General features: G+C 56.7%; 1 protein-coding gene across 2 annotated transcripts in view; it reads left to right on the forward strand.

Annotated features, from left to right (window-relative positions):
• The window catches only part of TMPRSS6 (transmembrane serine protease 6), a 36,908-nt gene extending 20,576 nt beyond the window's left edge, over window positions 1–16,332 (forward strand). The window contains exons 9-18 of one of the 2 annotated variants that reach the window (XM_081249059.1): window positions 168–334; window positions 638–747; window positions 8,641–8,786; window positions 9,166–9,264; window positions 10,225–10,338; window positions 11,673–11,789; window positions 12,069–12,237; window positions 13,605–13,876; window positions 15,498–15,634; window positions 16,170–16,332. In XM_081249059.1, the coding sequence (XP_081105185.1) occupies window positions 168–334; window positions 638–747; window positions 8,641–8,786; window positions 9,166–9,264; window positions 10,225–10,338; window positions 11,673–11,789; window positions 12,069–12,237; window positions 13,605–13,876; window positions 15,498–15,634; window positions 16,170–16,328 (1,490 nt within the window). In that variant the 3' untranslated portion in view covers window positions 16,329–16,332. Of the gene's footprint in view, window positions 1–167; window positions 335–637; window positions 748–8,640; window positions 8,787–9,165; window positions 9,265–10,224; window positions 10,339–11,672; window positions 11,790–12,068; window positions 12,238–13,604; window positions 13,877–15,497 lie in introns of both variants that reach the window. The other variant, XM_081249058.1, reaches the window with a different exon arrangement.
• Window positions 16,333–16,344: the final 12 nt, after the last annotated feature.

Consider the following 16,344-nt stretch of genomic DNA (forward strand, 5'->3'; position numbering starts at 1 on the left):
TCTGTTTAATCCACTCAGCTACCCTATGAGGTATGTACTGTTATTGTCCCTGTTTCACAGATGAGGAAACTGAGGCCCAAGGTCACACATTCACACTCAGTCATCAGACTGTACTTTTTAGTGTCAGTAGGGAGCATGGGTTTCAGCTGCCCCCCACCTGCTGGCAGGTGCAGCGGGGTGGGTCCAAGGCACCCTGTGTAACTTCTGTTCTCCGGGCCAAGCCTGTGAGGTGAATCTGACCCTGGAAGGCCGGCTGGAGCTGCAGGGCATCCTCAGCACGCCATACTTCCCCAGCTACTACTCACCCAGCACCCACTGCTCCTGGCACTTCACGGTGAGCCCACCTACCCTCTGCCCAGAGCACCCTATAGACCTCCGGGGATCCCAACTGGTAGGGGAGCACTGTCCTGCCTCTGCTGAAGCACCCACAGGCTGAGCTCTGGGTACCAATCCTTCCAGGGTGGGTGGGATGTCTCTGTTGCCATGGCGACGTCTGTTTGCTGAGTGACTGACAGACCTCAGCCCCAGCTGGCACTCTGTGTTGGCAGGCCTCTTCCCCGCTTTGCTGTCCTGGGAGGTGGGACCACCACCTGGCCGCAGCCCATGGGCCACCTGGTGACTAGCTCCTCTGTCCCAGGTGCCCTCCCTGGACTACGGCTTGGCCCTCTGGTTTGATGCTTACACTCTGCGGAGGCAGAAATACGACATGCCGTGCACCCAAGGCCAGTGGACCATCCAGAACCGGAGGTACCTGCGCGGAACCCCCTTCCTGTCCCTGCAGGTAACCCCCCTTGGGAGCCCAAGTCTGGGACCTCAGAGGGGCATCATGCGAAGAGAGCAGAGGTCAGGCCTGTTGCCTCACCCTTGACCCAGTCCCTGTCCCGGCCCCCAACCCGGGCCTCAGCCTCCCCTCCTGCCACCCGGAAGTCTCAGACACACACATGTCATCAGCCACCTTGGGTGTTGACCCTAGTTAGAGTGAAATGGTTTCATTTCCTTGGGTGCTGTCACCCCAAATCCTTAAATGAGACGATGCAGAGCCACAGGACTCAGCAGTGCTGGGGTGTCTTTCCCTAAACCCGCCCAAGTGCAAATGGAGGCATCTCTTGCCTTATCCTGCTCCCTGCTGTTGGCCAGATTCAAGCGGCTTCCCGACTGTGAAGCTGCAGAGCCAGTGTCCATGCCGCTCTTGCTAACCTGACCACTTCCCAGGGCCACCCTGAATCACCCGCGCCCCGTGTGGGTCGCCAGCCCTTGCTATCTGTGCTGCCCTTGGCCCCCCGGTGACAAAGTTCCTGAGGAAGAATTGAGTCCCTTGTGGAGGTGGGCAGGACACAGCGTGGCCAGGCCATCCTCTGGTCAGCATGCCTGCAGTTTGATCAGTAGGATGAAGGCTGGGAAATGCCCACTGCGGCTGGCACCCTGCGGGCCACTGTTGGTCCTGTCGGCTGCAAAGGAGTGGGGTGGACAGGGAAGCAGGGAATGGAGGCAGTGCAGATGCTCCTTCCCTGGTCTGGGGAGTGAAGGAGAGAACTAGGGCATTCAAGGGAGGGGATATTTACAACGGGAGGGGCTCTGTGTCTAAATGCTGTGCGGGAGCATCCCTTAGAGGCAGAGAGGATGGGTCAGGCACAGGGGATAACGGGGTGGGAGGGGAGTGGGAGGCATGGAGGGAAAGCAGAAGGACACCTTCCCATGGCTCCATTTTTGCAGGGGTGGGCAGAGGCTTGGGGAGAGAGAAGGGATCTCAAAGTAGCCTTGCAGATCTGGGGAGACCCCTACCCACCTGCGGTCCAGAGATACTGAATAGAAGATTCTACATCTAGTAGCAGATTGGGCCTCTGCTTGCCTTCCAACCCTGAGGTCCTAGGGGTCTAACAGGGGCTGAGATTCTAATATGCAAGGTTCTTGATTTCTTGGTTTCAAAGATTTTGAGTATCCGAGATTCCAGTACACTAAAATTAGAAAGTTCTAGGACTCTGGAATTCTTGGATTCTGGGGTTGGTGTCCACGTTCACCAATGCTTGTATTTTTTTTAATATAAATTTATTGATTTATTTTTTATTTTTGGCTGCGTTGGGTCTTTGTTGCTGCTCGCGGGCTTTTCTGTAGTTGCAGCGAGCGGGGGCTACTCTTCGTTGCAGTGCGCAGGCATCTCATTGGGTGGCTTCTCTTGTTGCGGAGCATGGACTCTAGGCGCGAGAGCTTCAGTAGTTGTGGCACTCGGGCTCAGTAGTTGTGGCGCACGTGCTTAGTTGCTCCATGGCATGTGGAATCTTCCCGGAGCAGGGCTTGAACCTGTGTCCCCTGCATTGGCAGGCAGATTCTTGACCACTGTGCCACCAGGGAAGCCCAACGCTTGTATTTTACTTATCGGTTGATCCTTTTGAAAATCATCAGCCAGACAAAAGGGGACAGGGATTGATGATGCTCGTTGACTCGTCGTCATCCCTTCCAGGGATTTTGCAATTTATCAGGGACCATGATTAAAAGGAAAAAGAAGACATGCCGAGGGTGTGAGTTCAGGCCTATGCTGTTTGGGGGTGATGTCAAGTGGTGTGACTCTGGCCCGGTGCTTTTTGGAGAGCAGAAGGCATCTTGTCCCACAGGTCCCAGCATGTGGGTGGCATTTCTGGGCTTGGCTGCCTTGATCCTCTGTGGTGCTCCCTCAGGGCCCCTCCCCACCTGCCTGGGGGCTGCCCAGACTGAGGATGGCTGGGCTCACCCCCCAGTGTCAGGAGCCCAGAGTGACCCTGAGAGTGGTCCTTGATTCACGGTTCTCCACATGATGATAACGTTTTTTTCCCGCCATCCTCTCAACACCAGAGCTGAATCTGATATCTCGACGAGGGGCTAGGAAGGGGCGAGAAGGGCCTGGGTCTGATGCTCCCGCACTTACCCCCCCCCACCGCCATGGCTATTCCATTAGCCGGGAGCCGGGCCCTGGCACCAGGTGCCCCATTCCACCTGCTTGGTGCTCAGCACAGGGCATCAGTTCATGGCCCGACAGCCTGTGATGTCAGAGGCATCATCATTCCATTTCCCAGAGAAGGGAACCGAGGCTCAGTGGGATTAAGTAGTACTCAGATGGGTCCTCAGTCAGGGCCTCTCTCCCATGCCCACCACTAGCCATGAACTGCAGGACACACGGTGGTCCACAACGTGCTCCCCCTGCAGGGCCTTCTTCCTGTATCCCTGACGTAGCCAGGAGGGTCGGGCAAAGGTGTGGGCGCTGGGTGCTGGGACTTCATGAGCTACCCTTGGGTTTCAAGTGTGGGCCACAGATAGGGAGAGTCTTCATCAGAAGGAATGATAGTGCAATGGTGACATTTCAGGCACGGTGACAGAGTCTATCGGGGTTGGAGGGGTCTCACCCTCCCCACTGTCTCAAAGCACCGTTGAGCTATAGAAAGTGGACTGGGCTGACCATCGAGCCCTACCCTCACCCATTGTACAGGTGGGAAAACTGAGGTCTAGGGAGGACTAAAGACTTGGCTTCTTGTCCTTGTCTTTTTGCACTTTTGAAGTGGTGGCGAGGGACCAGGGTGCAGTTGGGTGGCGGATGGGGTGGGAGGGTGAGGCTTGACAAGGCCCAGAACTCCCACCCCCTCCTCTCTCTTCTCAAGTCTCCCCCACCTGCTGGGGGGTTGAAGATGTGCTTGGGGGAGTCTGGTTACCTGGTTTCTGCATATAATTCTGGGCACACCCCCTTCCTCATCTGTGAAACAAGGGGGTTAGGCCTGCCCAGGGTCCAGGGCCCCAACTTTTTATTATTTACCCATCAGAAAGATGTTTTCCAATAAGTTGTGTTTATTAGCTCCTAATGAAATGTCATTCCAAGTTGGGCTGGAGAGGTGGAAGGAGCTTAGCTGTTGGAATGAGACACAGCAGTGTTCAAACCCTGGCTCCTCTCCTTCCATTCAGCAAGGACTCACCCCTCTCAGCCTCAGGTAACTCATCTGAAAAGTGGGCATGAAGCAGGTCCCCATCCAGGGAGGAGTAAATGAGATCGTGGGTGGAGGACGCCAGCTCCTGCAGGCCGGGATAGGCAGGAGCTCCAGAAGGCACCGGCCATGAGTTCGTAACTGGCTCTGGACTCTGCACCAGGCAGGCCCAGAGCTCAGGTGCCGTTTCCTTCATCCTCAGCAACCTGGTGAGGAAGCAGGCCCCGCATTGCCTCCTTCATAGACCGATGAGGGACTGAGGCGCAGAGAGGCAAAGGCATTCACACAGTCACCCAGCTCGTAACTAGAGAAACCAGAGTGGAGCTAGGCAGTGTGATCCAGAGCGTGTGTGGCGGCGTGCGGGCCTGTGTGCGCACGTCCATGCCCGTACGCGTGCTCGTCTAAGTGTTCACGCTCAAGCAGAATCTTCCTACAGAGCCTCCGAGCAGCTGTGCCAGCTGTTCCCTCCCTTGGCCAAGCCATCCTGACTAACGCACTGGCATCCTGCTGAGGGGACGGACAGCTTCTGGGGCTCCCCTCTCATCAGCTCCGAGAGCAGCCTGGGAAGTCCCATCCCTGTCTTCTCAGACCTTCGTTAAGGGTCTGGGGTCCCCTGGTGGAGACTCGTGGCCCCCTGCCCCCAGGCTCCTGCCTGTGTCTGAGTGTGGAAGGGAAGGCAGAGGTGTACCTCCAGACTGTAAGCACCGGACAAACCATTTCCTCTAGTTCTGATCGTTTTTGATAACCATCAGCCTATGTAGTTGCTGGGAAATTCTTTGAATAAACATTTGTTGGAAAATCTGCTTGTGTGGGTGGCAAAGACACAAGAGGTCTGGGGAAGGGTGTAGATTTCCAGGCACAGGATTTGTAGGGAGGGGGAGGCACAGTCCTGGGGCCCAGAATGGCCATTGACGAGGAGTGACAGAGGGTGGGTGTGGGGAGAGGGTGTCTCACCCCTCAGGTGCCAGCACAGTGATGAGGAGAGGCTGGCCCGGGTTCCCTCCACGGGCGGGGCATCCTTGGGCACGTCACCTCACTCCCCTGAGCCTTTCTGCCCTCCCCCCACCTCCCTGTTTTCTCCCCAGTTTCTCCCCAGCAGAGGCCTCCTGCCCTTTGAGTGGCCTGGTGGCAGGGGAGGGAGCTGACCTCGTGAAATCTGGCTGCCAGCTGCTGGGTTTCGCAGAACCCACTCTGGCTGGGAGTCAGTGTGGCACAGGGTTCCCCCTTTCCGGCTCCAGCAGGCCTGAGGAGCCAGTGGCTCTGCCTGTCCCCATCGGTGAAGTGGAAATGGTTGGGCTGATCACAAGAAAAGTGACATCACAGGGGAGGAAGGTGGCAGAGGACGCAAACCCTCACTCAGAAGGCTCTGCGGCAAGAACCAGAAATGATGATGTGCAAAGGGGCCAGGCCAGTGTGTAGTCCCTTGAGGCAGGCTGCGTGGGGGAGAGGGAGGGAGGGAGGGACCTGGATAGCTGGGTCACACGTGCCCTGCCTAATTCGGGCAGCCTCTGATCGCTTCCAGCCAGTGTTTCTAGGGCTTATTTTTCAGAAACAAGAATCTAAGATGTTATGTGAAATTAGCTGGCAACTACATTGGAAAAAATGTTTTTAATACTGCATAGGCTAAATAGATCATCTTTAGGCTGAGTGATTCAGCCTGAGTTGCCAGATTACAGCCTCTGCCTTGGATTCTTTTCTGGCTCCTGCTGACGAAGAGTCTTGCCCCAGGAATTCTGCCGTCTCCTGTCCGACCCAGCCCTCCAGGGTGAGAACTAAATGCTGCCCAGGCTGAGCAGGTTCCTGATTTACCAGGCTGAGCCACAGGCTGATACTGGAATCCTCTCTTGGATGCCAGTAGAGAAATGTTCTATTGGCAGACGCTGGTGCCTTAGAGCCTCTGGCCAAGGCTTGAGGTGACCATGCAGCCCTCACATTCTTATAAACTGAAACATTCCACTGCCCTCCAACCCGGCTCTGGTTCCTTCCCCGTCTCTCCACAGTCTCCCGTAACCGTCTGGGGACAGTGCCCCAGGCCCCTGAACCTTAAGCATGTTCAGGAATGCACCTGATTCCTCATTTCCCCCTGCCCGGTATTTCCCAGCCCCCAGATCCCCTGTCCACTCCCCAGGGCAATTCTCTGGGGATAGTAATCCATGATAGCATTTGTTTATCTACTTTAAAAACAAACAACAACACCCCCTTGCTTCTTTAGTTTTAAAAGGACAAGGACGAGGCTTGTTCAGGAGCGCCCCCTGGTGGCACCTCATCCCGCTCTGGTCCCCCTGGGCTGCAGAGCAGTGGTTCTCAAAATTTTCCATCTCAGAACCCCTCTATACTCTTTAAAATTATGGAGCACCCCAGAGATTTTATGCCTTGTATAAAAACTATATTTTTAACCTATATTTACAGTATTAGAAATGAAAACTGAGAACATTTAAAAATATTTATCTGTTCCTTTAAAATAATAAGAAACCCATTACATTTTTTTTTTAATTTATTTTATTTATTTATTTGGCTGTGTTGGGTCTTCGTTTCTGTGCGAGGGCTTTCTCTAGTTGCGGAGAGTGGGGGCCACTCTTCATCGCACTGCGCGGGCCTCTCACTGTCGCGGCCTCTGCTGTTGAGGAGCACAGGCTCCAGACGCGCAGGCTCAGTAGTTGTGGCTTATGGGCCCAGTTGCTCCGCGGCATGTGGGATCTTCGCAGACCAGGGCTCGAACCCGTGTCCCCTGCATTGGCAGGCAGATTCTCAACCACTGCGCCACCAGGGAAGCCCCGAAACCCATTACATTTTAACATAAAGGACATATTTTATGAAAAATTAATTATATTTTCCAAAACTAAAAACATTTGGTGAGGAATAATATCACTGTTTTACATTTTTGCAACTTTCTTTAATAATTGGACTGGTAGACGGCAAATGAATCCCCACACCTGTTTCCACATTCAATGGGTTACACATCACATAGTCTCTGGAAAATTCCACTCTATCTTGTGTGAGAAGAGAGTGAAAAAGGCAAATGATACCTGAGAATTATTATAAAAATAATTTTTACTTTGGACCCCAAGTGGTCCCCAGACCATACTTTGAGAACTGTTTATTGGTATGGGGGCAAGAATATGGTCACTGCAGGCAAACAGTATGGGGAAACTAAACCTTAGGCCAGGTCTGAAGGGGGTCATGGGGAACATGAGGGCTCAGCCCCTAGAGCTCATGTGGCAGTGAGGGTCAGGGTGCACCTCCCCACAGTGCAGGCTGGGTGGGGCCTCCTGGGTCCTGAGGAGGTTGGATTCTCATCCAGCTCAGCACTTCCCTTCCTGAGCCTCATCTGGAGAGCGGGATGAGAACAATTCCTCCTCACAGGGTGGAGTTGCTGTGAGAACCTCAAAATCCCCATGCAGTGAGGTCTCCAACTGTTATTGAACTATTAAATGCTTGCCGTGTTCTGGAAGTTCTGAGGAAGCCTCTGGCCCCTGGGAATTAGGGGACAAGCTCTGTGGGCTGCTGCATCTGCTGTGGGATGTTCCCATCATGCTTTGGGGCACTCCCACTTGCTCTCTTGACTTCCTCCTACCTTCTCTGCTGGGGGCCTTTTCACCTCTGTCTGCAGACCTTTCCACCCATGTTCTGGGTGTTTCCCTCACCTGTAAAGGCATTCCTGTTTGCTCTGTGAGGATACTCCCTTCCCTGTGGGAGGCATTCCTAGGAGCTGACGGGGCCGACCCATCTGTTCTGTGGAGGGTGTCCTGCCTGGGAAGGCAGGGAACCCCAGGCTGCTCTCTGGGGAGGGTCCCCGCTGCTTGGGGGGCGTGGCTGCGCCTGCTCCATGAAAGTATGGCCTCTTGCTCTGTAAGGCCAGGTGTGAGCAGGCACAGTGTGGGATGAGCGCCGTGCCCCTCACCCTGGAGGCGGGAGGATTCGTACCTGCTCTCTGCGGGGAATTCCACCTGCTCTGTGGGAACAAGAGCATCACTGGTGGGGACGGGGGTGTCCAGCAGGGATGTGAGCGTGCTCCCACAGTTGAGGGGTGGTCCCACCCGAGTGTGGCCACACACGGAAAAGGGCTGCCCATCAGCATGGCACTGCTGATCCTGGGAGCAGGACTGGTGCCTCCCTCATGCCCAGAGGGTCACAGGGAAGCCGCCAGGGCTGTGGAGGCTTCTCAGTGGGAGGGAAGGGCCTGAATGGGGAGCGAGGCTGCCTTCTCACTCCACACCGAGCACAGGAGGAACATCCCTTCCAGTCTATGGAGGGTAGACCAGTCAAGGACTATTGCTTCCACTGACACATTGGAGCCTTTTGTCAGATGTCAGGTCAACAGAGATGATAATTTCCCTTGTTTTACAAGGGAGGAAAGTGAGGCTCAGGGAGGGACTCTGACTTGCTAGGCTCTTACAGCTCCTAGGTGACTGGAACTAGAATCCAGATGTTAAATTTTATCCTGCAGGCAATGGGGAGCCATTGAAGGTTTTTGAGCAGGGGAGTGACATAGCCAGGCTGCTTTCTAGATGACTCTGGGGGTGAGTGGCCACCCAAGGGAGAAATCAAGACAGAGGAGGTGGGGGTGGGCTGGGGTTGTGGCTCCCCCTTCCTTTCCGACTGCCCTGTCCTTGCCCTGTCCGTACACGGGGACCCAGGCTGTCCCTTACCTTGGACCAGACCGTGTGGCCCTGAGTCTGTCTCTGGTCACCCCCAGGCTGTGTGGCCTGCGCACCCTGCAGCCCTACGCCGAGAGGATCCCTGTGGTGGCCACCGCTGGCATCACCATCAACTTCACGTCCCAGATCTCCCTCACTGGGCCCGGCGTGCAGGTGCACTACAGCTTGTACAACCAGTCAGATCGTGAGTGTGGGCAGGCTGGGGATTGGGGCGGGGACCCCCTAAGCCCCCGCAGCTTCTCTCTGCCTCTGAGCTGTCCCTGGAAGCACCAAGAGGAGGGTCAAAAGGAGTGTGTGTGTGTGTGTGCATGCGCATGTGCGCACATGTGTGCACGAACATATGCAGCTTTGTGTGTGCTCACGTGGGCAAGGCAGTCATACGTGTTCATGAGGTATATACACTCATACCTACCCGAGTGTGTGCTGCGTGCATGTGCCTGGACATGTATGTCCACATGGACCGTGTACACAGGCGTGTGGGTACACACGTGAGCACACGGGTGCCTCGTGTCTGCACGTGTTTTCATGCTGACGCGTGTCCTAATGGCTCCTTCCCTGTCCAGCCTGCCCTGGAGAGTTCCTCTGCTCTGTGAATGGACTCTGTGTGCCTGCCTGCGATGGGGTCAAAGACTGCCCCAATGGCCTGGATGAGAGAAACTGCGGTGAGCTGCCCGCCCACCCCGTCGCTCCTGCCTCCTCACCTCTGTGCTGGGCTGAGCCCACTCTTTCGAAACCCGCCCCACACAGGCAGCTCCCATTAGCAGCATCCAGGAAGTAGGGCTCCCTCGCTGTGCTGAGATGGCATCGTGGAAGCACAGAGTGAGGGCCACCCAGCAGGGCAGTGACAGGGACAAGGTGGGACCCAGGTGTCCTGACTCCCAGCTTGGGGCTTCTCCCCACCAGGCCTTCACCTCCAGCCTTCTGCCAGGACAGCCGTCCAAGAAGGAACAGAGCAGATGAGGGAGGGTAGGACCAGAAGGGGGAAGGCTGTCAAGCGGCGTCCAGCAGACCCAGGTTGGCCAAGGAGAGGATCCTTTATCTGCCTCCTTTGAGTGGGGTCCTCCGCTTCAGGGGTTCAGACTGGAGCTGCCAACTCTTTCTGGGGTCGTGCTCACCACTGCCCAGCCCTGGCAGAAGGGGCTCAGGGTCCTGATGGTCCCCAAGCCAGGGCTCTCTCGGATTAATACCTCTGCCTCTGAATCCTGGCTTCTGGCCCCCAGAGTCACCATCAGTACAGACTGTTCCAGTCTGATCTCCCCAGACCACCTGCATCCCATCAAAGTTTTACATATGTGGGGAGAGAAGCAAGAGGGAAGGGAGGTGTGCCTGCCTCTGGGCTGATCCTGCCTTCATGCTCGTGAAGGTGCCTCATATTTGGAACCAGAACATCTGGCTTCAAGTTCTGGCTCAGCCAGGTGACCTTGGAAAAGTCACTCCATTTCTGTTTCCACCAATGAAATGGAGTATCTCACAGGGTTGCTGTGACACTCAGGTGTAAAGTAGTTGAGAAAGAGATTTGTGATCATGACATGGGATACAATGCACAGTCACAGGCAGCGCAAAGTCCCAGCCTGGTGCCTCTGGCTTCCTCCCACCTGTCCCCTCCCTGTGTCCTCATACAGTGTGCAGAGCCACATTCCAGTGCCAAGAGGACAGCACATGCATCTCACTGTCCAGGGTCTGTGACCGGCAGCCTGACTGTCTCAATGGGAGTGATGAAGAGCAGTGCCAGGAAGGTAGGGTGGGGTATAACCAGGTATCTAAGAGGGAAACCAAAGAATGGGCTCAGCCAGATAGCCCAGCCCTTCTGCATGCTTCTTCCACAAATGTTTCTGCCCTCTTGTCCAAATGCTTACCAACCCATTTATAAGTATGCCTATATGTCCGTCCATCCATCCATCCATCCATCCATCCATCCATCCATCTATCCATCCATCCATCCATCCATCCATCCATCTATCCATCTTCTGGTCTCCCCAACCATCTTGTCTGTCCAGTGATTCATACATCCACTCACTCACTCATCCATTGGCCTGTCCAACCACCTATCTACCTATCCACTAAGCCATCAATCTACTCACTTACTGGTTTACCCAACTGACTCTCTGTATGTCCATGGTTCCATCCTCCATCCATGCATCCATGGATCTCTCTAACTACATGTTTGTCCATTGGTCCTTACAGCCACTCATTTATCCATCCAAATAGCTGCTTGTCAGTCTTCTTACCAGACCATCAAGTCACCCGTTTGTTGGTCTGCCCAATCTCCTGTCAGAGTCTCCAGTGTTTTATCCATTCATCCATCCGTCCATCCATCTGACCAACCAATCTTCACTCACAGACTACCCAGTGATATGCAAGGCAGAGTTGAGAAATGGGAATAAAAGACACCAAAGTGGTCCCTGCCCTCTGGGGATTATCTGATAGTAGAAAAAAAAAATGATGGGTGACTCTCTGGCCCAGACCTTCTGGACATCATGTCCAGCATATGAAGGCTGGAGGATGAGGAGGAGATCAGGCTGAGAAAGCTTCCTGGAAGAGGCAGGCTTTGAACTGGGCCTTGAAGAGAGGTAAATTTTAAGTAGCGAAGGAAAGGCGAGCAGGCGAAGACTGTGGAGAAGAAAGCTGTTCATGGTGAAGGCAGTGAGGGGCAGTTGTGTGGTTGGGTGGGGCAGGGCCCGGAGGGCTGCCAGGCTGGGAGGGGAGCTCAGTGTGAAGGGAGGGGCAGAGCCGCGCTCTTGGGAGCCTCACTGGGCTGAAAGTGGGAGCACGGGTCTGCCTTCAGGTACCATAACTGGAGGTAGGTATAACCTTACGGTCAGGAGCCCAGGTCTGAGGGGGGAGACACTGCCTTCTCTTAACAGACCAGCGTGGGGGGCGAGGGCGGCGGAGGGGACATGGCTTTTAGGGGACCTTAAAGGAGCCTCAGGGAACCCTTTAGTGCAGTCAAGAGACCCCTCCCCGGTCACCTCCTGGCCTCTTCTGGGCTCTGTCTTCCCTGGCCTGGTGTTGGAGGCTCCTTTGGGCTCAAGGACCCACCCTCTAAGCCCTGCCCCCCCCCCTATCCCAGGGGTGCCTTGCGGGACCTTCACCTTCCAGTGTGAGGATGGCAGTTGTGTGAAGAAGCCCAACCCACAGTGCGACGGGCACCCCGACTGCAAGGACGGCTCGGATGAGCAGTACTGTGGTGAGCCCTGGGGGCCCCGACAGGCTGGGCTGGGCAGCATGCCCCTCCACCTGCTGGGCCCTCCCACCCTGCGGAGCTGGAGGGAGAGCTCATCGTCTGTCCATCTGTGTCTTTCTACCGCGCCTCTGCCCCCTGGTGTGGGTCCTGCCCGCCTCTCTCCCTCCCTCGACCCTTCATTCTCTGCCCTCCCTTCGAGCCTCCCCCTTCTCTTTTTCTCTGTGTCTGTTTCTCTGCGGCCGCTCGCCCTCTGTCCATCCCTGTCCCCATCTCCACCCCTAGACTGTGGCCTCCAGGGCCCCTCGGGCCGCATCGTGGGCGGGGCCGAGTCCTCAGAGGGTGAGTGGCCCTGGCAGGCCAGCCTCCAGGTTCGGGGCCGACACATCTGTGGGGGGGCCCTCATCGCTGACCACTGGGTGATCACAGCTGCCCACTGCTTCCAGGAGGACAGGTGAGGGGGACGGCACGGGGCCGTGGGCCGTGAGAGGTGGGGTAGGGAAGGCTGTGACGGGGTACAGTGTGTCTGAAACCTAAGCAGACAGAGGGGAGGGCGGTGGGAAGCCCCTCAGACTGGCTGTTCCGGCACTTGGGTTCAGCCCTGGCTCCACCACAAGCGCACTCTGTGCCCCTGGAGAGGCTGCTCGACCTCTCTGTGCTCTACTTTTGGTATCTTGCTTTCAGCTGGGTCAGTGATTCATTTATTTACTCATTCATCCGTTCAGCGATATTCATTGTGCTCCTACTATGTGCCAGGGGCTGTGCTAGGCACTGGGGTACAGCAGAAAACAGAACTTCCTGACCTGGTCATAGACCATGAACCCCCCTCCTCCAGGCATGCCTGTCTGTGACCTGGGGTGGGAGAGGGGCGGCAGAGAAGCCCACAAGAAGGGACGTCTCACCCTGCCCCACAGACATCTTCCTCATCTCCGTGGTGGGCTGGCAGCACCCCCTCTCCACCCCTAGCCTGATGCCTGGTGCCCCAGACCCGCCCCCAGCGCGGCCAGCTCCGGACTCTGTCTCCACACCTTCTCCTCTGTCCTGGGTCTACACAGTCCAAGCCAAAGGCCTGGAGCCACCAGGGCACCCCTCCCCCTCCCCTCATACTCAGCCAGTAAGCAAGCCCTCTCAGTGGTCTGGACGAATCTTCAGCCACTGCCTGTGCACGCTGCCACCATCACCACTGGGTCACCCCGGCAGCCCAGAGCCCAGCTCCCTTTTGCATCCTCTGCCCAGGTGCCCGGGTGCCCTTCTGGGTGCAGTCTGACTACCCAGCTTCTTTCACTTCATCCCTGGCTCCCCACTGCCCACAAGGTAGAGGAAGACCTGGATGCTGACCTGGCCTCCAGGGGTCTGCACAGCCCACTCTCTGCCAATTCCTCCACACTCAACTCCCTCCCCCTCCTCCTGAGGACCAGCAAGTTTCAGGGCGTTCCCAGCTGCCCCATCTATAAAGTGCACAGAAAAAAAGGAGAGAATGATCTGCCAATGCCTGGCACTGTGCTAAGTTTTTTACATACACAGTCTTATTGAATTCCCTCAGGAACATATGAGTAGATGATGCTATTCCCATTTTGCAGATGGGGTGACTGAGGCCTAGAGAGGTGCACACACACCTCGGGAGGGATGACGCTGGAGCTGGAACCCAGGCAGGAGGGCTCCAGGGCCAACACTGAACACCGTACTACCAGCTGCCTGGCCTTCCAGAGCAGGGCGGGGATGGGTTAGAGGCTGGTGTCCCGGGGGGAAGCTGGCTACCCTAGGGATCTGGGATGGGATCGGGGAGGCGGCCGCTGAGCGAGTCCCCCTCCCTGCCCTCAGCATGGCGTCCCCAACGCCGTGGACTGTGTTCCTGGGCAAAGTGTGGCAGAGCGCTCGCTGGCCGGGTGAGGTGTCCTTCAAGGTGAGCCGCCTGCTCCTGCACCCGTACCACGAGGAGGACAGCCACGACTATGACGTGGCCCTGCTGCAGCTCGACCACCCCGTGGTGCGCTCGGCCTCCGTGCACCCCGTCTGCCTGCCCGCGCGCTCCCACTTCTTCGAGCCGGGCCTGCACTGCTGGATCACAGGCTGGGGTGCCCTGCGCGAGGGTGGTGAGCTGGACTGCGGGCAGGGGAGATGGGATGGGTCCCCCTCATGCAGCTTCTGAGCCTGGAGGTGAGCTGGCAGGGGGCCCTGGGGCTCCACTCCAGAGGCCTGCTAGTCCTGGGATTAAACTGCGCTGGATTTCATGGAAAAAAAACAACCTTTAACTATGGCCGTGGGCCTCTCCCCTTCCCTTCCTGCCAGAAGGGCATTTAAGGAGAACCAAAGTCATGGAAGGATATCCTAGGGGATAAGTGTGGAGTGATGGGGCAGGCCAGGGACCCCACAGCCCGTGGGCAAGCTCCAACCCTCTGCTCCTTGGACAGCGGGGGGTGGGGGGGTATGTGTCTGTGTTGGGGGGAGGCTCTTAATTATTAACACTTACCACATGGAGGTTAGATTTTAGGGGAACATGATTTCATTTAATCCATCCAATAACCCTAGCTATTGGTTATCACGGACCCCATCTTAAGGATGGGGAAACGGAGGTTCAGAGACATTTAGCTGTGACTCAAAGTCACACAGCCAGAGAGGGTTGGAGCAGAGACTAGAACCCAGGACTATCTGACCCCAGAGCCCCTGCTGTTTGGCTGCTGCCTCTCAGAAACATGAGTTTGTCCCCTTCCCTCCTACACTGACCGGAGCTGGCTATCCCTAGAGGCCACCTCTCAGTTCTGTACATAACTACAGCCACGCCCTGCACCCTTCGTGGTGGCGCCTTTAAAAATGTGTACTGTGCTTTACAATCTGAAGGTGGGCAGGACTGAGGGATAATTTAAAGACGGAGAAACTGAGGCTCAGGTGAAAAGTGACATGTCCAAGAGGAGGATAGAGAACAGTGTAAAACAAGGATTGGTCCACTTCCTCATTCATTCATTCAATGACACATTTATGAGCACCTGCTATATGCCAGGCATCGAATTGGACAAAGGGAATATAAAGACAAACAGGAAACATTCTTTGGGGAGCTGACATGGATGGGGAGGTACAGGGGGCAGTGGCAGCCCAGAGGAAGGGCGGGCTGAGCTCAGGCTTGGAGGATAGGTCAGCAGTGTCCCAGCGAAGGGGAAAGGCATTTCTGATAAGAGCACAGGTGGCAACCCAGGGAGCCCTGAGAACACCCAGCACCAGAGGGGAGCCAGTGGATCTGGGTGAGGATCTGGAGCCAGGAGTCCTCCTCCTGACCTGCTCGAAGCATCAGGGCTTTGAGAAAAAGCACGGATGTCTGGGCCTATCCCAGCTGAACAGACCGGATCTCTGGGTGGGACTAGGCACAGTGTCGATTGAAGCTGCTAGGGAGAAGTGCTGGCTGGACAGTGGAGAGATACTGACGAGTTTTAGTGGGGAGTGAAGGGGTGAGATGTGTGTTCTGGAAAAATCCCCCAGGGCTATCACAGAGCGGAGGGGAGGCAGCCAAGAAGCCTCAAGCAGGAGGGGAGGGGAGGACCCTAGTCCAGGTAGGCCCTGGGCAGGGTCGGGGTGGGGTCTGTCACCATGAGCTACTCAGAGAAGAAGCCAGAACAGAGTGATGGAGAGGTGGAGGGCGGGGACGGAAGGGTGGGGAGGGAAGAGTGGGGGGCCCCGGGCACCTCCTTTCTTCTCACCTCTGCCCCCGGCCCCACCGGGCAGGCCCCACCAGCAACGGTCTGCAGAAGGTGGACGTGCAGCTGATCCCGCAGGACCTGTGCAGCGAGGCCTACCGCTACCAGGTGACCCCCCGCATGCTGTGCGCCGGCTACCGCAGGGGCAAGAAGGATGCCTGCCAGGTGACTCCTGCAGGGTGGGCCAGGTCGGGGAGAGAGGGCACTGCTCACATCACCCGGGGCCTGGCCTTCTGCCCCCGGTGGCCTGCTGCAGCCGCATGGCAAGGTGGGCTTGGCTCTTCCCACTTTATGGATGAGGAAACTGAGGCTCGGGAGGTTGAGAGACCTGCTCCAGGTTGCAGGCCCCAGATGAGAAGAGACCCCGGCGGGGGGGCAGGTCTGAGGCCCAAGCCCGGCTCTGCTCCTTGCCCTCCGCGAGGCACTTTGCCCAAGTGAGGCAGCAGAGAGGACTAGACGGAGCCCACAGAAGGCAGGCGGGGCTGGGCAGGGCGTGGGGACACACGTCCACGCTTCCGCGAAAGCCAGGCCCCGCTGGAGGCCAGGCTGGGCTGGTTTGGGCCCCCTCCATTTATCGGAGGCTTCCAAAGGGGATGCCCACAAGGTAGATGTTCACTCAGAACATGCCCAGCAGTCGGGACCCTTGCCTGGAAGGGGACGCCTCTACCCTGACGTGGCCCTGTCTCTTCCCCTCTTACAGGGTGACTCGGGCGGCCCGCTGGTGTGCAAGGAGCCCAGTGGCCGCTGGTTCCTGGCGGGGCTGGTCAGCTGGGGTCTGGGCTGTGGCCGGCCCAACTATTTTGGCGTCTACACCCGCATCACAGGTGTGATTGGCTGGATCCAGCAGGTGCTGACTTGAGGCGCTGCCCCCGCAG

The sequence above is a fragment of the Mesoplodon bidens genome (assembly GCF_964165515.1).
Source record: "Mesoplodon bidens genome assembly, chromosome: 11".
In the NCBI taxonomy this organism is placed as follows: domain Eukaryota; kingdom Metazoa; phylum Chordata; class Mammalia; order Artiodactyla; family Ziphiidae; genus Mesoplodon; species Mesoplodon bidens.